This window comes from Polyodon spathula, unplaced genomic scaffold (assembly GCF_017654505.1).
Source record: "Polyodon spathula isolate WHYD16114869_AA unplaced genomic scaffold, ASM1765450v1 scaffolds_629, whole genome shotgun sequence".
In the NCBI taxonomy this organism is placed as follows: domain Eukaryota; kingdom Metazoa; phylum Chordata; class Actinopteri; order Acipenseriformes; family Polyodontidae; genus Polyodon; species Polyodon spathula.
The window spans coordinates 45431-68460 of NW_024472118.1; the positions used below are offsets into that span (position 1 = coordinate 45431).

General features: G+C 39.9%; 1 protein-coding gene across 1 annotated transcript; it reads right to left on the reverse strand.

Annotated features, from left to right (window-relative positions):
* Positions 1–7728: 7728 nt before the first annotated feature.
* Positions 7729–19099, reverse strand: LOC121308281 (sodium/hydrogen exchanger 1-like; the record flags this gene model as incomplete). The annotated part of the gene is made up of 11 exons (XM_041240573.1): positions 7729–10319; positions 10661–10733; positions 10900–11001; positions 11480–11579; positions 11933–12106; positions 12747–12817; positions 12995–13084; positions 15501–15703; positions 16108–16325; positions 16644–16894; positions 18614–19099. Coding segments are annotated over 11 exons (2067 nt in total), but the record flags the coding sequence as incomplete, so codon positions are not given.
* Between the last annotated feature and the right edge of the window lie 3931 nt (positions 19100–23030).

Consider the following 23030-nt stretch of genomic DNA (forward strand, 5'->3'; position numbering starts at 1 on the left):
AGCCAAATTAGTTAATTCTATATGGTGAGTAAGAGGTTTGGCCGTAGGGGGTGATTCTGCCACAGGGGTGCTTTACAATTCTGATTACGAGACTGTGGGGGCTCCACAGTGACACCTACTGGTGTCAGGAACACTTGCCATTTCTGCAAGCTTTTTCTTCTTCTTTCTTCCAATGGCACACTTCTGAATTGGAAAACAGATGCTAATTGGCTGCACTTGCGGTGGGATTGGGCGACAGGCATGGTGTGTACATGCATGCTTGCACGCAATGCACAAAGAGGGCAAAGAAGCTAGCACTCTAAATGGGATTCCAAAGAGTTATCTCGATCAAGGTTTAACAAGAATTTTGCGTACATGCGACAGCCAGTGTGAAAACTGCAGTTCTATTTCACAGCCTGCATGCATGTAGGTTGATGCTGATGAGTGCTTACTGTGTAAAACAAACGAGCCAAGCGTCAGGAAGTGGGATCTATTATAGAAGAGTCTCGTGGCTCCTGGTAGGAAATCCCACAAGCAGTTGATAACAACAGTACCCAGGGGGGAGAGACAAGGCAGGCCATTTTGCACAGTCCCTGGGAGACCAGGAAACATTAAAATGAATGTATAATTCTATTGTGCAAATAGCAAAACAAACAGACCTAAAAAAAAAAAAAAAACAGGAATCCCAAGCTGTCTTTCTCCTTTATTCACTGAAGCTCCAGGTGGTTGGCCCCTAATTCCACTACAATAAGAAGCTTTTCTGAACCATTTGAGACAGGAATCAATTCCTTTATGTACAGAATTGTGCTATGCTCCCTCAGGCCTTCCTAGTAAGAGGTAACCTTTTACAGCCAGGCTTTTGAAGAAAATAATGACACACTTTAAAACACAGGAACATGTTGCACCGATAAACAGAATTATCAATTGCCAAATACTGGCTTGGGATAGCATTTGCCCCTAAAGCCTTGTCATAACCCTTATTAAAACTTACTATGCTAAAAGCACAGCAAAGTGTAATAAAGCACAGTGAAAGCCTGGTGAAGCCTAAGTAAGCACTGTAAAAAAATAACGAGGTATGGTACAGCCTATTAATAAACATGGCAAACGAGGGTAAACTATTGTAAATGTATTGTAAAACCATGGGAAAAGAGCAAAAATACCGTGCAAAAGTCCCATGATAAACTCTTTATAAGGGAACATGCCACAGAGTCCACAATGTGCTGGAAGGTGTCTGAAGGGATATCAATCCATTCAGTAATAATGTATGTAGTTAGTGCAAAGATCCTCCCACACATGCTCGTTTGGACTGAGATCTGGGCATGGAGGTTGAAGTCTCTGTCGTGCTTGTTCTGGCACAGTGGATGGGTGCATTGTAGTCCATCAGAGTATACACTAGGTGCATGATTGTTGGGTGGACTTTATCCTCAGCAATGTTTAAGTAAACCAGCAGCTATTTAGTGCTGCAGGGATCACACATCACACGATCAGCCTAATCTGCAACTCTATCCAATCGGATAAGCAGGTCCTAATAAAGTAGCCAGCATATGAATGCTGAGAAAGGTACCATTATGTTGATTTCACTCATCCACATTCCCATCACAATGAACTACTGTACTGAGGTTATACTGTAGTTACCATCTTCTAGTCTTTACAGTTGGTTCTCTGAGTTACAGAGTACACTACTCTCTAGCAAGTATCACTCACATCACATGAACGAAGACACATGCTTTTAGTTTGACCTCTGAATTTGTGAGTGTTTGAATTTTAGATGAATTGCATCCAGTTTAATAAGCTCTACTTAACACAAGAAGAAACTGTATTTGTCACATTACACTGACGAAGGCATTAGTCAAAAACTTGTGTCTGCTTGACATAGTTTCTTTTAGTTTTACCGTTAGAATTTATGTACTGTATTCAAAGTCTTGATTGGGCTGCAGCAGTTTGACGATGTTTACCTCCGTAACCAGTGGGAGCCAGTGCAACTCTCCCTGTGGTGTCTCCAGAGAAGATGGATGGCTTCACACAGCCATGACGCAATCTTGCACCCCCCTGCCTTTATGACTCACCTTGCACACCACACTCTCATGCCTTCACCACGTGAGTCACTCTCACCCCCAAGATTCAGACCTAGTGACCTTTTGGGTTATTTTTGTTGCAATTCGGCACTCTAGCAGGAGATTGACAAAGCATTGGCATGTAGAGCTAGGAGTACAGCGTCAGAGGATTAGTGAATGGAAGGTGTGCCTGGCAAGCATAGGAAAGAGAGAGGGACTTAGGCGTTTCTCCCATTATTGTATTACAATAAACATCGATCCACCTGCCTAGGGGTTGTTAAAATGTAATCTTGAACTGGAAATGGACACAAATGATATCTACCCTTTTTGTATAGTTTGATTTGCATTTTTTTCAGACTAGCTCATATTTTGGGGGCCTCTTTTGCTTGATAGATCTCGTGAGTTGATATCTGCACCCTTTTCAACAGCAGGAAACTATCTGCAAAGGCCAAATCCAGTTCTAGCCTTTACTGCCATCACCACCTTCCATTTAATGAAAAGATCCCGTGAAGTATTAGACAATTCTGCCACCTGCTGGTTCAAATAAAAGAAGACAACTAAAACGACAGCCAGTACAAACGGGTCTGCTTCCTTATTACAACGAGCTCTGACGCATCATCCTCTGGGTTACCGAACAAGAAATCTATCCGTGTAATTATGTTTCTACAGAGTTGCCCATAATTGGTGCAGTAAAAAAGCGGCCCTCCATTGTCTTGTGAGCACAAAGTGCCCCTTACCATGGTTCCATTTGTTATTTTAAATTGGTAATAATTAAGATGCCAGAATGCAATTGTTAGCGTGTACACAGCTATTGTATTACACAGTAGGAGTGTAACTAGGCAATGCCTGCTGCAGCCATCTTCAGTGAATACCATGGAAACATAAAGGCAGTATGAATCTATTCTGGTAAATTAAGAGTTCAGAATAAATTGCTTGGTTTTGCTTGGGTGGAGCTTTGGGAGAGGAGAGCTGAGAGTATCAGACATTTTCAAATTTAAAGGGCTTTAGGTATGATATGTGAAGGAATTTTGCGTATCCATAGCAGCAGGTATCAGGCCCTTTTCAGATCTGAGTACTAATGTTTGGTCTTGTGTTTGTTTTTCTGTTAATAAAATACAAATACAGCCGTGAATGTTTTTTTTCAAGTTAATAGAAAAAAATTATACAGAAAAAATGACAAAGACCTCCTTAACATCTGCACTCCTCTTATTATCACCACATTGAAATGTCCTGTCCCAAATAAAATGAGAATCACTGTGGGTGAGCTCCTGATAATATCACTTTATCAGTCATACACCTGATCTCCACCCCACTTAATATCACATAAAATTAGCATAAGATTAGAAAGTTTCCATGTTAAAAATAACTTGCTATACAATATTCAAATGATCAGAATATAAGGTACTGTAGCACAACATACTGCTGCATACTGAGAACCGGAATGAAATGCAAAGAAACTTGATCTGTGCATGCTATTGTAATCCATATTATATTTAGCATTGTAATAAACAGAAAAAAAATGTATATTCAGTGTTCTAGTGCTTATTTTTGCATTGGTAAACTTTTGAAAGTCAGCTGCTCTAGTTTTGCTCACTCTATCTGAAGTGATGTAAAAAAAAAAAATACTATATTTAAATTAAGTTAATTATAATATTAATGATCTGTTTGGACTTCCAGGGTCCTGGTCAACAAGATATTACAGTATAATAACTCAGATATTAATCTACAGCTTGAATACTTTCATTTTTAAAGGTTCTTGGTCGGCTAAGTGTACATAATCATATTTGATCATTCTTTGGTAAGGCTTTGATAGTAATTGCAGCTAATTGTTTTGGAATTACAATGTAATTATAGGGTCATTATTCTGAGAGATCATTAGATAATTAATTTTAGCAGTACTAGGTGTCTCTTTTGCAATATCAGTCTTTCTTACCATACTAGTCATATAGTGCTTACAAAAGGCATACAATTGTGTTAGTGCCAGCTAATTATCCACTTAAAATGATCCCTGAAATCAAAAAGGTATAATGTAGAGATTGCATGTTTCCTAAGTGCTAAGTAGTAAAGTATGGATATGGTAAAGTAGAATATTACCCTGATGTTGTGGCTAGCTCAAAAAGTCTGTCTAGTAGACTAAGGGGTAGATTTGATCTACAGATACAACACAGCTGAGTATTTTACAGAAGCAGGGAATCCCTATGGATTTTATCCATGACTAACTGAGTATTCCAGGACGATTCCTAGCTGTCAAATTGCTCTAGATGGCACTGTTGCAGTGCTAATAGAGTTGCAGTACACTTTGAAAAAGGCTGTATTCGTGATATCCTGCAGCAAATGATTCAGTTGAGACATTACAGTCCAACCGCACAGGATCTCATTAGCCCCATCATCACGCTGATATGCAGTACTGTTTTAATTGGTTTTGTATTCTATAGGGCCAATAACATTCGCACAATAACGCAGCTGAAAGAACGCCAAGACCTCCTTGTCAGGTAGCTGAAGGGGCTGAGACAGTCATGCAAAACAACACCTTATTAAGAGGATCTGAAGACTGCAGCATCCAGGTCCTTTTGTGACGTGTGAGTGAGAGAGAGGCTGCATATAAGATGCATAGTTTTTAATTTAAGCAGCTTTACAGTTCTCTCACCCAGTCCACAAGATAACACCTCTTATGCAATAAAAATGACATTAATTTCTAACTGGGTATGCATAACCGTGTATTTAAATGTTATAATGCACAGAATACATTTTTGATTAAAATCTTATCCTTTAAAATCATTCTTCACCCTAATCAGAAGAACCCTTGAGCTCAACGGACAAGGCGCTCACGAAAAGGGCAGCAGTGGACACTTCCATGTGAAGGTCACAAGAGGGCACTACAGCTGGTACAGGCCTACTTGTGCCTCTCTTGCTAGTCACAGATTAGCCTATCGCGGCTATTTGAAATGTGTGAGCAGAAGGTCGCTGAACAGCTATAACAATGAACTTCTAATCCAGGTGAATAAGCCCCTCATACCCCAAACACACACACACACACACACACACACTTAAACATGAATAGGCCACAATGCAATAAAATACTGTATAAATTAAAACTTTCATTTGAATATTTTCATGTATCCGTTACAGTACATTATATTCTTTTCACAAGAATGGAAAGATGGAGCTGTGCTATAGAACTAGTGAGAAACTATAGCACATTGGTTTTGTATATTAGTGATTACACAGTACAGAAAGTTTTGTCAAATATATACACACACAATAAGTGCTTTTTATTGCAAAATATGCTTTAGACATTTTCTAAATATTTTAATTTGTACCCGTTTAATATTCTATTATGTGTGTTTCACTTGATTTCTAAACTTTATTTCTTACATTGTTTGCAATACTTAGTAACTAATCTAACAAACATTACTTCTAAAAAGGCTGCAGGGAAGTGACATGGGAACACATATTAGTGTTGCACCCATAGAGTAAGCATTATGCACTAAGCCTGTACAACACCTCTATGCGTCCCTACTTCACTTCCCCACAAACTTGCCTCTTCAGCTTGGCAAATAATGATCAAAGCAGAAAAATCGTGCTGAACCCACACAATAAGATACAAAATAAGAAATTAAACATCCCTTACATTTGCACATTACTGTAGAACATTTAATAGTAAAGGAATGTAAAAAATAATATACGGCATGATTTCATATAACAAAGATCGGCAAACAACAACAATATGAATTAGCAATTTAGTTTCATCTACGTTCACCCAGTCCAGCAACCAAGCTCTCCCACTGGCGAGAACATCAGAATTGTCTGTTGATATCAATCCCAAAACCAGTTCATGTGTTTCTAATCAGTTTTAAATCAGTATTCATAACCTGCGAGTGGGGAAACTACACTCCTGGTCTGTGGAAATTTCACCAGGAAAGCTGTGTTAATGCACTCTTCTCACACTCTGTAAAACATCCTACACTGGTTTCAGTTCCAGACACATTAATACAATCTATAATGCAAACACTGACAATTTATACAGAGCTTGACAAATCCAGCCATCTGAACCCAGGAATAGATTTTTCTGCCTGGCCTTCGCCTTCTCATTGTGTTCTGGACGTATCATTTCTGAAGCTGTTGTGCAACCGATTCCCAGCTGCAGCTGTTTTTTTTTTTTTTTTTTTTCTTTTGGTAAGATAAGACAGAAACCAGCTGTGCTTATTTTCAGCTGGGCTGTGTGTTAACATAATAACAAGGACCCTTAAAAAGCAACTGTTTTGTGGGGGAGGCGTGTTGAAAAACCACAAAGCCACACAAGCACAGCCCTGGTGTTTTACAAGGGTGGAAATGGTCAAAAAAACAGGACAACCCTAAAATGACGCATCCATTTTCTGCGAAGTGGACGCCTAATATGAAGGGCAGACCAATACATAAACTAAAAAAAAAACCTGCCATATGTAGCATGCACTTTCCCTGACTTCCCTGAAAGATTTAGAGCCAGAATAAATGAAGCACTTTGCAGACTCGTCACATTGAATTTGTTCTTTCCCGACTGCCCCTTCGACAGTGCTATAGCAAGGGTTCCTATATCCCTACCCTTGTATGCTTAGAACAGGGCTTCTCAACTCTTAACCAGCCCAGGTTATCAAGAATACTACAAGTACAGCGATCAGGCGATCAGAACGATAACACCAATAAGAGGTAACACAATAGATTATACAATGTTGGTAACTGCTCCTTTAAATCTGCAACAAATCACAACAGAATAGTAAAATGAATACAATAGAAAATGAATAAGGTATCTAGGGGTACTCGCTGACTGGAGTGGGGTTTGAGAACCACAAATCCCTTTCCCTTGCACTGCAAACAGCCACAGCAGAGTCATTTTAAAGCTGAGCCCTTTCTTTTTAATTAATATTCCCTGTAAACACCAGTGTGTACAAATCAATACCCAAGCAGCGTGGTCCACAAGGGCTCTCAAACGGCAGACAGAGCCATGCGCAAAGTAATGGAGCAGCAAGAGTTCATCTTTATACGGTTTCTAATTGAATCGGGGCATTAGCTCCGGTCTTTAAATAGACCTGCACATCACAGAAAATGAGAAGATTGTTGAAGAACAGCCTTCGATTAAACAAACTGTCACTTCTTTGGGGATGTTGAAGTATTAGCATGGGACGGGATGGGACGGGACGGGGCTCAGAATCAAAATGCTACACTGGACTACAAATTGAAAAATTATAAAAGTGAACACATTTTTTTTTATAAGTAATAAGTTGGCAGTTGAGTATTTTGGGTGGTCAAAAAGAAAAAAAAAAAAAAACACTAAACTTCAACGTCCCCTATATGCATTTTTTTTTTTTTTTTTTTGATGTCAATAATCCAGGACAATCAAAACCAATACGTTACAGCAACAATAAAAACCCTGTACATCATTGCATGCAACACACAGTCTTTAGAATGGTAATGTTATTAGTACAGGGACAAACAGGAATATCTTACATAACACTGGATGCATTCAAATACACAGTAGCACTGTCTGACTCCAATGAAATCCAGATCCATTACTGTCTAAAACAAACAAGATCCACAACATTTGTTAGAAGGTCTTTTTATTTAATTAAAAATGAGAGACAATACATTTAAAAAAAATTGGTGGGTTATTTTTGGTTTTTTTGGTATAAATTATTCATCACCAAAAACATTTCAAGCAGTGTTGGTTTTGAATATTTGAATATTTGTCCCAGCACTATAATAATAAATGGGTAAAATCTAAAAAAATACCTTTATAATGATATAATCTCACAATGATATCCTATTACTTTACAAACATTTTACAACACATAATGCAAGACGTAGTTCTGTTTCTTAAACATCATGTTGCATAGTATAATTTGGAGAGCTGGGTATACACCTGGTTCTACCTTGAAGTTTTACTCCCTGCACTTCACCACAGTAAACATTGCTATATAAAGCTGTGTATTTCAGGGGGGGTCAGTGACTTGAACCTACCCAGAGTTCTTCAATACTTGTTAATGAAGTTAGCACAAGAGTTCCTGCGATTTCAAAGGAAAGAATTACTGATACATTTTCAAGAATATTTGGAAACTGTGTCAAATAACCCAAATACACAATATTTTCTTTGCACACAGTAAAAGTTAAATGGCAATGTTCCTATAGATATCAGACAGACTTACAACACGCTTTACTAAAATCCTTAATGTACGGACTCTACAGAATTGGGATTTAACCCAAGACAAAAAAAATAAATAGTTAGGGATATTGAAAAATAGGTCCTGAGGTTATCTGCCATGAAAAAGAAAAACAACAAAAGATATTAAAGTTTTTTTTTTTTTTTTTTTTTTTTTTTTTTTTAAGTATTTCCCTATGCTTCTCTAATAAAGAATTACAAACACAAAACAGTTTGTCTTGGAATGTTCATCTAGTTTTACTCCACGGGGAACTGAAATCAGCGTTTTAAAATCTATCCCACTGGTTTCCATCGGCAACAGATCAAACTGCTATGAACTGGAAGCCGACAAAAACGCGGTCTCTTCAACTGACAATGAGTTTTACTGGTTTGGTGGTGCAGATGGAATCCGTTCCTATGCCACGGGTACATCAATTACATGATCAATGACTGAACCCCTGTAGTTTTTTTGTTGGGAAAGCCGAGCAGAATCGATCACTTTGGGTCACCTGACATTCAATGTGACCCAGAGCTCCTTTTTTTCATGACTCATTTTTTTAAATTAAATATGCAGTTAAATATATTTAGTGTAAAAATTCAGATAGTGGTAGAAAAATCCCAGAAGTAGATGTCACAGTACAAGCCTTTATATCCTATTTCTGTACAGTAGCATGCACCCCTATACAACTGGGAACACTTGCTTCTTATTGCAGCAGGGACATTATGATGGCTATATACTGCACTGACCACAATATGAGAGCGATTGCCAGGACACCAAAAGAAGACCAATAAAGTGTTGATTAAAGGCTAGTGATGCTTTGCAAATCAAGGTTTCTTTGGTTATAAAGTAAAAAGCATGATCGACATAGGCTGAGTGATTTTGTCTGCAAATGAAAGAAAAAACTGGGGAGGGAGGGGGGTGGGTTATTAATACTCAGGAATTGCATTGACAGTACAGTCAGTCATGTGTGTCAGGTCAACATAAATTGAACCAAAAAAAGGCACAGACATTTACACTGCCCGTTTAATCTGTGTCCACTAGAGGGCGCGCTCTTCTTCCAGCTATTTTAAAAACATTTTGATTTGAGTTGTTTGCTTAATTGAACTAGTTAACTACTTTTTGTTGCAGCTGTATGTACAAAATCAATTAAAATCCCTTTACCTGTCTCTGACTGACCCCCTAGCATAAGTTAATTGCACATCTTGAAAAGTAGTTCAATTTATGTTACATAACTGTACATGCCTATTAAGCTGAACAATCCACAGATCTCCAGATTTGGAATCAAGCAAGAAAACATGCTGTATTGCTTCAGAACTACTATACAAAACTATACGCAGTGAAAGAGATTCCCGGATGGCTATTTTCAATGCAAGGCTCCCTCACTCACAGACCTGTAAGTTTGTAATACATCAAAGCACTTAATAAGGCAGTTCCCTCGATTACAACTTTACATATTGCTGCAGAAAACTGCCGGCAGCCTACTGTATGCCACAAGATAACAGAAGCAGCAGGTAACTGAAGCACCTCCCTAATCTCCCTTAATCTGTCCAGACACAATAATAATTAAAAACACAGCCATTTATTATCCAAAGCCCCAAATCAGACAAAACCTTGTAAAATAGTACACCTTTGGTTAGTTTCACCTCCCATCAAAAAAAAAGTACAGATATTTAACTTTACAAATAAAAATGGCTTTTTTTTTTTTTTTTTTTTTTTTTTTTTTTAAATATAGTTTTAATTCTTTAGTTCATTATTTTGGCTTTACCAAACAGGAATGACTGTTGAAGTGCTGGACCAGCGAACTGGTTCAGATTTCAATTTAAGAAGGACTGGTACTCGTCATCTTTGTCCTCCTCTGGAGGGGGCCCCGGGTCACTGAGGCAGCGTACTAAACATTGCACTTTCGGACTGTCCTTCCCGGGTGAGAAGACATTTTCATCTGTTCTTGAGGAGTCCGGGAGCTTTGCTCTCATGACTATCCCCTCGTCCTCTTCCCCTGGTTTAGACGACTCATCCAGCAGCTTCACTGACTCTGGGGATGGTGATGAGGCAGGGTCCACAACAATCGCCGGGACGTTCCCCGAATTCAATTTCAAACTGTACCCCCGGGGATCTAAAGGGAAATGAACGAGATGAAATAGTGCTAAAATCGATGCTGGACAATCCATTTAATCTAATCAGGTTTATTAGCATCGTTACTAGTCCCTCTGTCGTTGCGCTGGGAATCTTCTGGTTCTTGTCTTGCATCAGGATATATTTAACATACAAATGTAAAGACAAATATCCTTTGTCACGTAGTCAGATTGAAGCTAGACCACAGAGAGTCCGAACTACAATGTATGACGTCATTGAATTTATTTACAGCTAGATCTCAATTACCTGCGCTAATTGAGGGGGGAGCCAGTATGGAGAACTAAAATAAAGAGAGACATGTTTCCTAAAATCGAAACTTACCTGAAGAAAGCCTCGATCTCGTCATAGTTGGAGAATCTGGATGGTTAGCTGGTACTGTCAAGTAGTTAGTCATCTGATATTAGAAAAGGACAGTAGATATCAGGACTCTTTAAGCTGAGCTATGACTTTGTAGAAGCATCCTTTACAGCATAATTAGTATGCTTTGCAGATGACTATTTTTTTCAGCTTATTGATTTGAGCACACCAACGATATACAGCAGGCCACGTTTTGCCCTTACCCTTTTCTCAAGTTGCCGTGCTTTCTGCCTTCTTATGAGCATCTGGTTCCAGGCATCCTCGTACGGGTCGGCCACCAGCGTGTGTCTGTTGTACGATCGCAGCTAGAATAGAGAGTGCAAACAACAAGCAGCAGTCCATTAGAAGACGAAGGAGAAATCCTACTTTTAAAACTATACAATACAGCATGCAACCAATGAGTGGAAATCTTCTGGTGTTATGTTTTGAAAATCTGTTCCTTCTGACAGTCGAATATTCCTGATAAACAATGAATGCTTTTCCCAGAGACAGGGCATTTGTTTAGGGAGAAATCAAACAAAAAAATCAGGAAAGATATAAACCGCGGAATAGCAGTCTAAATGCAGGTTCTGGTGAAGTTTCAGCGTTTCACTGTCTTTCATGTGTTTTTTGATCCTCTTTCAGTGGCATGTGGCCAGACGTTGTTCAGGAGTTACGAATGGAATAATGGTGCAGGGGCAATACAGATATCCGATTCAGCTATGCGTTTCAAAAATGTAGATACTAAAAAGGAGGGTCTGATTTCTGTCAGTGCCTGGCTGGTTGGTCTTGCCCGCTCCTTACCCTCTGCCTGGTTCTCTGTAGATTGCTGCGGAGAATATTCCGGATCTCCTCCTCTTTTCCTTTGGAAAGCTGGGGCAGAGCTCGTTTGGGCTTAATATTCCTAGAATTAAAAAAAAGGGAAGTCAGGATGAATTATGGATTACAGTTGAGAATCCATTCCAGTCGAGAATCCTTCCAACCAACTAGTTGAACCGAGATGATCCATTCATGTTCTGGACACTGGAGGTCAACTTACAGTTTAATGAGTTCAAAACAGTCATGCCAAATACAGATGTTCGCTTAAGTGGTTGGCGTTTCACGGTCACATGACAAAGACACAATGCTGTATAATCCAATTAAGCACCACAAATTTCTAACACACGTCTTTGATTTGAGAATTGATCCACCAGATTTCGTATGCGAATGGCCTCCATAGACACAGAAGAGGGATTATGAACAGAAGTATGTCCTTACTGCATGGAGACAGTGGAGACAGCAGAAGGGATCTTGGGGATGCCCCCGCTCTCCACCAGCTCAATAGCCTGCTTCATCTCCATCTTGTGATAGAAGGCGATCAGCTGGGGCTCCTTAGACCTCTCCCCTGCGATCAAGCACTTCTTGATGTACTTCTTATTGAAGCGATTTAACCTGGAATAGAGAGCGTCAAACAGAAATGAGTCTGCTGGAAACCAATTCTGGAGAGGGGAACCACACTTTGATGGGAGAGACAATCCAGCCAGCACAGCACAATTTAGGAAAGATATATGGTAATTGATGAAACAAAATGCTTAAATCATTCCTCGATGTGCTTATAAATCTTTAGCGAAGCAATTCTAGCAGACAAAGTGTCTTCAGACAGGTTTTACATATTCATGGTTCTTTGTTTTTTTAAACATTACCTGATAAGGCATTAATAGTATGAGAGATTATAATATAACAGAACTGCTTTTCAGTGTTACTGAGTAATGAAGAGGGTATAAACAAACAGTTTTCTGCATGTCACGATCTCTGTGTGTAAAATTGTTTAACTAGGATATAACCGAGTTAGATGAGTACATCCCTTTCCCACGGGGTCCTTGAAGACACTCCGTTGGATAAGTCACTGAACACAGACAGCTCATAATGGAATAACTAACCCATTCTGTAATATTAACCAGAAATGTAATACATCATGCCACAAAATTGAATAACTTCCACAAAGAAAAAATTGATACAGCAAAACAGAATATGGTGAACCCAATACAGATTGGAAATAAGGCGATGTGCAAGGACTCTATAAAACACGTACTTATCCTTCCAGTGATGATGCCCATAATGTCCACAGACGTCCTCTATCCCAGTTAAGAGATGGTCCAGGAACTGTGGAGGAGAAAAGACCGGATAGTAAAGCATGTGGGGTTTCTAGTGACATAGCTACTGTATAAAAAGGTGGAGAAACTTCCACACAACTGTTCCAGCAACTAGTAATACTTAGAAAGGTGTCCCATTGTGTGCAAGGTTAAAGCAACCCAATTCAATGGAATTCCACTGTGTTACCTGTGTGTGGATCTCTTCATTGATCGAACGCTTCGTCTCCTGCTTCTTCTTCACAGCCAGCAGCTCCACTAAGGGACGGATGGTCATTCCCTGAAACAAACCAAAAATGCACCTGTTATTCGATAACCATTCTTTGATCCAAAAAATAAAAAATGCACCCCGTTACCAACTAACAACTTTGTCAGGCCAGAGTGAATTTCCGACATGCATTCATCTTCAGTTCAGCATCAAACGCGGATGCCTTTTTCTTCCAGAAACTGCATCTTTCGTTTTTGTATTTATAATCATTTTTGTATTGAAATTATTTTATTTCACAGGACATTCAATTTAACAGAACGCAGCAGTCTTCTGTACAGCTTTTGTTCTTCAAAATGCAAACCTGTATGCACAAATCCTGCCTATCAGTCTGTCACACTTTACATAACTGCCTTGACTTTTCACCTTCTCTAACGTTTTAATTATAAACTCCTACGGTCATATTGAATGCTCACTTAAATGGAGTGTGCCAGGTTAATGGATTTTCACTTTGGTTCTAAATATGGCTCTTAGCCTCTTATTTCCTCCAAGGTACTTCACAAGAATGAATGGCACACAAGGAAACCTGATGAAAAAACACCACCCAAGGATAACAGAGTTATTTGGGAAGGTTATGTCATTAATTATTCACTCTGTGGGTTAACTCAAAACACTTAAACTAACACTTAAACTTTGCAGGCAAGAAATGAAATATTAGGCATGGTTTGGAGAACAGGGTCATTCTTTGATACTAAACTGGCAGTACGCAGCAGGCCAACAGCCTTGTCACTGTTGTTGAAAGTCTTCTCACCGTTGTAAACCTTTGAAATGAAACATCTTCTTATCAAAGGCAGCCATGGGTGGTTTGAAGAGAGCAGCTGCAACATTAACAAGCTAACTGCATTAAACATTAAGAGGCAGCCTTAGGTAATCTCCTTATAGAGAAGGCGATACACTGGCCATTAAAGCTGTCTGCTTCCATTCCTGAGCAGTCAATCCTGTTTAGAGCGGACAGAAGCCTCAAATCCATCCGCTTTGCAAGCATTAGGACATGCAGTCAATGCAACAAAACATTACCAGCGACAGAAATATTAACACTCCCACTGCATAGCAGTTTGATCCATTCTTGGTTTTTACTATGAGCTTAATAAGACAGACCTCAGTTACCTATACACTGTGGCTAATCATGATCAGAGGGCCAATTAGTAGCATGCTTTGCCAATTCATCTTTTAAACAGAAAATAGCTTCAGATGACATTTCTGCTTACACCAGTCATGTATACTAACTATTCCAACCAACACGGCTTCTAAGTGACTCCTCCAGGCTGATTGTGAAGAAGCACATACAACAGGTGAAGTACTGAAGCCTGTGCAACATGAAAATGCTTCCCCACCTCACTTCCTCAAAATCAAGTCTTAGCTGTACTAGTTAGTAAGCGTGGCTTACTAAGCACAAACAGAGAATCATACAGAATTCACCTAGTAGGACGTTGAACAGGCTCTGTAGGAAGGACTGTGTAAGGTTCACATATCTCCCCAGTTAAATGTACAGACCATCAATTGTCAAGTTTGTCTTCTAACCTCCAGTTATGCGTCTATATATGAAGCCAATGCTTTTGTCATACAGCAACAAGTTGGCTTTGCCACGGTTCCCAGCTGTATAATGACATTCAAAAACACCGCTTTGATATTTGCATTGACGTCCCTTGTTACATTGACCTTCACTGGCCTTTTATTACTTGAGAGATATTACTGATGTGCTTTTTTTTCTTACACATAATTGCGTCATTGGTTATTTTAAAAGAAAATGGAGCCCTGGGTTTTTCTTTGATACAATGTGTCTTTTCCACAAGTTTTGTAACCCTGACTTACTGCCATAAGCAGACTGCCAATAAGGATCTGTATTACCTGAAGCATTGGTTTGATCCCTGCACCTCTGAGTCAGGGCTCTTTGTGAAGAGAGGTTGCTGTAATCCTTACTGATAAGAGGAATGTGCATAATCAGGATGTGGTTGGCATTTGAAATCATGTCATGTGTTTCCACTTTCATTGCTCAAAGCAGAATTTTGTTTTGCCTAACCTTGTGACTGTGCAGACGTTATGGCAAACTTGGATTTTGAAATGTTGTTTCTTTCAAACTGTTGATGAGCAAAACTTAATGAATACTTAATTGCTGCATTTCTTGCATGACCTCCTATTCTACAGTCGCAGACAAAAGTATCAGCACCATACACTTATTATACCATAATTCAAGGTAAAAGATTAAGGACAAGCACTTAGCAAACTTTAACCACTTTTTAATAAAAACAAAAAGCTAAATACACCATTTCTAGTCATTTAACAAATAATCTTTATCAAAAAACAATTAAATTAAACGTATTTGTTCACGACAAAAGTATTGCCAGCCCTGCTTTGGCCCAGTACTTCCAGAGGTTACAAAGACTTTGAAAACATGTGGTGATGAGCCTAAGAAGGCTCTCTCGTGTCTCACCTGAACGAAGACGGTGAAGAAGATGACAGTGATGATGGCCGTCAGGAACATGTCTCTCATGGGGAAGTGGTGTTTGTCCAGCAGAAATCCCAGAGAGAAAGCGATTGCCCCACGCAGGCCACCGTACGCAATAATAAACTGGTCCTTGGTGGTCAGCTTGACAATGCGGAACTTGTTAATTATGGAGGTCAGACCAATGACACCTGAAAAAAGAAGACGCTAAAGTAAAAGCCAATATATATGTGTGTCTATGCTAACAAAAACTTCCACTATAAGAAAAACTATAGGAAAATAAGTCAAGTAGACAAATGTTTCCTTGGTGCACTAACAGTGGTGCACAAACTCAAACGTGTGTTTCCTTGGCTTGGTTTATATAGATTTTAGTTCTGGATGCTCCCTGAACTATAGCGAAACGTGACCTCTTAGAGTGGCAAGCAGTAGCAGGAACTTGCCAGTTTGGCTTTCTGTTGCAAATGGGGGCTAAAACTACTTTTGCAGTAGAGTACATAGGCGGCTAAAACTATAAACGAATGCAGCAGACTTCAAGGATTTGGATTTTAACTGCGTTATGGGACACTACTGCGGATTTTAGGACACGCTTTCCTACCTAGAACTCGGGAGACAAGACAGAAGAGGAGTGTGCAGCCCACAAAGGTCCAGTTCCACTGGTGCGGTCCGGCCACAGTGGACACGCCCAGGAAGACGAAAATGAGAGTCTCGCTGACGCTGCTCCACATCTTCAAGAAGTATTTAATGGTGGTGTGAGATTTATGTGAAATGTTGGCCTCCACATAAGGTCTCGTTACCGCCCCACAGGCAATCAATCTGAAAAGAGACAATGAGTTCATGTGAGAGGGCTATCCCATGGGTTGTAGAGGCTTTATTGCTGCTGCCTGTTACAGCCAGGTAATTACTGTCATCCATCCAACCAACATGCATTTAAGTCCTTGCATTTCAAGGAATTCCATTCATTGCAATAAGAACCAAAATGATCGCAAAGATCATAATAAAAAAAGGTGGCGGCAAAAAGACAAACATAATGAAATGTAAAGCTACTTTAAAAGAATTAACAGTTTGTGCAATTCCTCAGCCCAAACATACATTGCTGGATACGTGCATGTCTTTCAAAAGTGCAACACTCACGCCATGATCCCAGAGAGATGGAAAACCTCAGCTGACAGGTAGGCCATGTAGCTGTAGAGGAAAACGAAGAGCGGCTCTATCACGCGGGTGTGCGACGTGAACCGGGAGGTGAAAGCCGCAATCAACCCATACAGTATCCCCATGAAGACACCCCCCAGGGACACCACGAAGAAACAGATGATTCCCAGGAGGACATCCATGAACGTTACCGACCCCACCCCAGCGTACTCCTCAAACAGATGGTACAGCACCTGTGCAAGGAAGTGGAATCGTGTTTTAATATCAGCATGTTACATATTGATTGCAGATTATAACAGTCAGGGATCAGTGCTGAGAGTCTGAGGTCCATGTTCCAAGTGTTATATTGTACATAGCAGCTCGGCTAGTCACTGTTGGTTACACTGATGAATCATCTACTTCAGACCAGGTCCAAATAAAACGTCTTCGTTATGCCAGTAATACATACATTTAAAAGATGAACTCTGAATCACACTACTCCAAACTTGGACCGAACACTGGACGAATACGAGAGAGGGACATTGTACTAGATGAAACAAGACGGTTTGCCCTCAGTTTCAAAGCCGGTTTGACCTCACAAAGCCTGTGCAGTTGTGATGTGTGGAAACAGTGGCTCCCACGGAACCCAACATAGTCGCAGCAAAAACATGAAAAAAAAAGAAAAAAAAGAAAACATGTAGAACGTTACTTTGCAGCACCATACCACTTCACCCCTGCCTTTTGAGCTCTTTATCCTTCAACATACACAGGGCCTAATTATCAGCTGGCAAGTTATGTTGCTCTACTGAAGAGTAAATATCAGGAACCAATAGGTTTGCAAGCTCAATGCACAAAATCACTGGGAAAAATGCGCACATTAAATCCGATCATGCATCAAGCATCTTATTTTCGGAGACTCACAAAAAGAAGTGAAAAGCAGCTGTTATTTACTGTAGGTCCACAATCGAATAAGTGAACTTTTGCATCTCACACTGAAGCTGATCCATAGTAAAGCTGATGCAGGATGATGCAGGATGATGCAGTCTGATGAGATTCGTTTCAGCTGGAAGCCCATTCCCCATTACAGCCGCAGCGCTTCTCTAAAGCCAGTACACAGGCATGCTTACTGACAACAATACAGTTCGTTATATAAAACACAATTGTTTACAGAAAACATGAGCCATAAAAGGGAACTACACAAAGGGAAGTTACACATTGGGTTATAAAGGGCAAAGATAACTCATGTTTTATTTCCATTTTTTAAATTTGTTCAGCTACTGCATCTCCAATGTTTCCCCTGACAGTAACACTAAAATGACTGCCCCTTGTTGTTCTTTGTGCTCAGTTTACCACTTGCCTCCAGCCTCCGTCACACTGGATGCTTATTAGTCAATCTCTCTAGACCTAGTTCAGCCTCAGTCTCAACAGGAACCAATGAAAACAAACCGGACCAGCCCAGTCCCAATGGCAGATGGAAACACAGATTCAACTCCCTGAAGCAATACCAGGAAACTAGCAAAACAGCAATCAACAAGAATTACTGAGTACATACCTGATAATTCAGAATGGACGTACAATAAGTAGGGGACCGGAAAGGGATTGGTCCATTGCAAGGGATAAAATTAAAAAGTATCCAGTAGAGAAATACTGATCTCCCTCACTGTACTGACTCAAATCACAAACCACTGTCTCCCAAAGGAAAATTTGGAAACAGATTTAAATAGGATTTGCCCGAGAGCTTTCATACAGCAACAGGAGAAGCCAGCAGTGATGAAACATCTCCAACACGTAAGTATGCAGAATACCTGAATACCAGACACTGATAAGCATCATGTATCTCTACATGAAACTACAATTCTCTTATCACAAGTTCTACCACAGCATTCTGAACTGGCTTGATCTGCTGGAATTGACCCCCCAACCCTGTCTGAAGCTGCTTGCTCTTCTAGATAAAGTGTGAAAGGTTTCCTTACCACAGTGACGGCATCGTTTAGAAGCGACTCCCCAAACACCAGGATGTGCAGCAACTCATTGATGTGGATCTCCTCAAACACAGCCAGCACTGCCACAGGGTCTACAGCAGAGATGATGGAACCGAACAGGAGACTGGGCAACAGGCCCACGTTCTCCAAGCCTGTCCCAGGGATCTGACACACAGCGTAGAGCATTCCGCCCATGAAGAAGGAGTTCCACAGCGTCCCGATGACAGCGAACATCAGGATGGTGCCCGTGTTCTCCGAGAAGGCACGGATGGGCAGGAAATACCCTGCGTCCAGAATGATGGGCGGCAGCAGGCACAGGAAGAAGACATCAGAACCCAGGACTGGAGGATCCTCACCCACCATTCTGATCAAACCGCCCACCAGTAGCCCCACCACAATGAGCAAACAGCTCTCCGGAACAATGTTGGACAAGCGAGGAATCAAATGGAATCCTGGAAGGAAGCAGAAACGGAAAAAAATGCATATTCAAAAGCAAAAAAAAAAGTGCTCCGTTTGTGTTATCCAAGAATGAAATTTACATTACAAAATACAGTCAAACCTGCTTAATATCACCCTCCACATTGAAATGTCCCGGACTGAATATAACTAGAGTAAATGAGGACAAGCTCCAGATAATATCCCTTAAGTTATTATCAAATCGCAGCTTGTCATGCTCTACAACTGATTTGTACCCCACTTGATATCACTTTTAAAGCACAGTGAAGGGCTTTATATCATTCCTATTTATCTACTAAATAAATAATTTTGGCTTTGTGCATGCTGACTGACTGCAGATTATTATTATTTTCTGTTTTCTAAAACCACGTGCAGGAATGAAGGTCAGTTTGCACACGTGCAGTACGCTAATTGGAATAAGTTTTCCGAAGCGTGTTTACATGATATACATTTTGCTAGTATTCTAAATTTAATCAGAAATTTCTAGGTGCTGTTTTCCAAAAACTGACTTCATTTTCCGAAAACTGTGTTTACATGACTTTTGAAACTGGAATTAGTTTTCTGAAAAATATCAGAATTCTTATGCTCATATAAAATGCACCGATTGATGGGATCAATGCATTCTCACATATGAATGAGGATGACTTATAGTTTAGCAAACATAAACCAAAACCCTAACACTGTAACCCCTTTACCCTGGAGAAACGCACAGAGGCACTGCCAATGTTATTTTTATCGTGCAATTCAATCAAACATCCAGACACAGGCAGCCATAGCACCTAGCATGAGAAACTGTCAAAAACGTTTCTGGTGTTCTATAGAAAGTCGTCATGGGTTCTGGTGTACTATACGGCGTCCTTGTGGATTCTGGTGTTCTATACGAGTCCTCGTGGGTTCTGGTGTTCTATATGGAGTCCTCGTGGGTTCTGGTATTCTATACGGAGTCCTTACATTTCTCTAAATCCGGCTTTGAGCAGCTTTGAGCATGTCTGGAGTGTCCAGACTTGACTGTAGGGTGTGACCAGCCTTCCCCATTCCATTCAAATCCTAGGGCAACAGATCCCAGCTGTACTTACTCTAACATTAATAAACCTTTCATTTAAAAGACACATGATGCAGAATCACAGGAAAGAAAAAGTGTCTCTCCCCCAAGGTTAAACTATTCAAATCTAATCTATTTATCTATCTATATATTATGCAATAATTTGTGAATACAATGCATCCCTTGCAAAACAAGGCTTTTAAAACCAGAAGCAATATAGTGTAGGAGTAGGGGATGATTAAAATTAGTCTTCACACTGGATTATGTTAAGCATTATCTGTTGAGTAATGAAACTTGCCTCCTGTCCTTTCTGAAGACAAGAATGGGGTCCCTGGAGTCTAACTTGGGCAAGTAAAAACTCACAGGAAGACAAAAGGAAGGGAATGAGGCCAAAGTGCTGCACCTCAAGCAGCACACTGCCCCCTCAGTGTACCGAGCAGCTGGTTCATTCATAGAAACTGGAAAAGAGAAGGTTACCCAACCAGGAAGAGACACTGTACAGCTACAGCCATTGCCCGATAGAATTAACACATTTTGCTAAATAAAGTCAAATGACACTTGCTGAATAATGTTCCGTTAGCATATTGAACTGAATACCGCGTTCTAGTTTTCCATACACTTAACAAAAAAAAAAAAAAAAAAAAACACAAACTGAAAAATGTGACATTTACAAAAAACAACATGAAATACTGTACTAAGATGGTTTCCGGTACACTTTAGCGATATCCTTCTAGAATTTATTTGATTACACGATGTTGAATAAAAGATCTAAAATTATGTTCATGTATTTAATTAAAATCTCAACCCTAAAATTCTAGATGATGCAAAACGTTTGGCTGTAGCTGAACAGCAATTCATTGTCTGAATGATGAAAGAAACAGCGGTTTGCAAAGAGGGCTGTATAGAAGAAACCTCATCCCTCACGCTAGCACAGAATCATTCTCACAAGCCTGTTATTTCACCTTGGGGTTTTCTAAAGTTTGATTCACTATCAACTCCCTTTCTTAGCCTTGAGGCCATGCAGGGGAACTGGATTTATCCAACAGGTGAATGAAAAGGAAGTCTGGAAAACTCAAAATCTACAACAAAAACATAAGCCCTTGTGTGAATGTTGTTCAGCTGAGGATACGTGAGAAAAAAAATAGAATAAAAAGGTGTAACCAAGGTAACAACTAAAGCTTAGGAAATGGGATAGGAGGCACCTAGTTTCTTGTAGCTCAGGAAATAAATGCGGTGAGGGGACCAAGTATTTCCATCCAACTAACTGATACCAAGCAACAACAAAACACTAAGAGACATGAGCAAATACTATTAGACCGGTAAGAGGTAAGAACATAGCATTAACTTGCTTTCAAATGTGTTCTTCCCTAACTTAAAAGGGAGACACAGCATAATGCATTTCTAAATTATCAATCTCAAGATGATGCATCATGGGAAACACCGGCCTTCCAGCAAGCATGCATCATTAGTTTTCCATTATGCAGAGAAATGTCCAAAAATATACATGCTCGAATTAGTACAATTTGCAAAAACCTATAGAGAGTATTTCAAGCCACTTAATTCGAGTTAGCTATTAAAAGTGTTTCCCCAAAAGGATTGATCAGCAGCAGCACACACATAATCCCATCTAATACACAACCCCAAGAGACCAGTGATATTTACAAGTCAATTCCTATGAATTATGACTTGATTTACCCTCCCAGTACACAGTGGACTTGCCTGACTGAACCATCAGGTTACTGGAAGCTTAGATGACTATTGCACAACTACTACGTCATTGTAGATACAGACTGTCTTAACCCTAATTTACAGTAAGTATTTGCACTTACTGTAAATAACAATGTATTTAAATATTGTTTTTGCACTGTAACCTTGTACTGCCCTGCAACACCTGTGAGTCACCTTGGATAAAAGTGTCTGCCAAATAAACTAATAATGACCACACAATTACTGGTGCCATCTTTGGATTACCTTGTATTTTTGAAGAGTTGCTGTCAATGCAATACTGAAGTGAGAAGGACCGCAGAAAGGATCTCCTATGGTATGAATTCATGTTGTACAGTAAATGAAATGCTTATCTTGGGGTACAGATGTTACAGGGAGATGCATATCAAGTCTGGTAAAGGTTAAATGCAGGTCACAGCCCATCCATAATGGGCACCAATCCATAGCACAAAACCTTTTGTTTTACTGTAGAAATTCATGTGACAAACTAGCCAGTCACTTGATGAACTGGCAATTTACACAAAAGTCACAACATCTAGACTTATATATTGCTCTCTGGCCAAAGTGCAACAAACATATGGCATGGGCCATTTGCCCAGTGTGGAAAATCTCGGGAACAATGTTTGCGATTGTTACCTAGCCTCTGTAAATACAGTATTTTGTTTTCATGTAAATACGTCATCAAAAGGCATCTTATACTATGCAGATCCAGATAATGCAAGATCTGGAACCACACCAGTGGCTTTGAAATAATCCTGGGCAAAATTATACCTGCCTCCACATGGAAGCGGCATGGATTTCAAAGATGTTTTTCCTGTGGCACTATTGGCACGCTCAGTAGCATCTGCTTGAAGATACGCAGACCTAATCACTGTGCCCGAAATAGCTCCCAGCACATGCCAGAAAAAGAGTTAGGTAGAATACTGATTTTAGCTCATAACTACAAGGGTGATATGCAGGGCTGTACACACACACACACACACACACACACACACACACACACACACACACACACACACACACACACACACACACACACACACACACACACACACACACACACACACACACACACACACACCACACACACACACACACACACACACACACACACACACACACACACACACACACACTGTTCACTAAAGGATCTGGTTGGGACCTGAAAATTTTTCAACTGCTGCC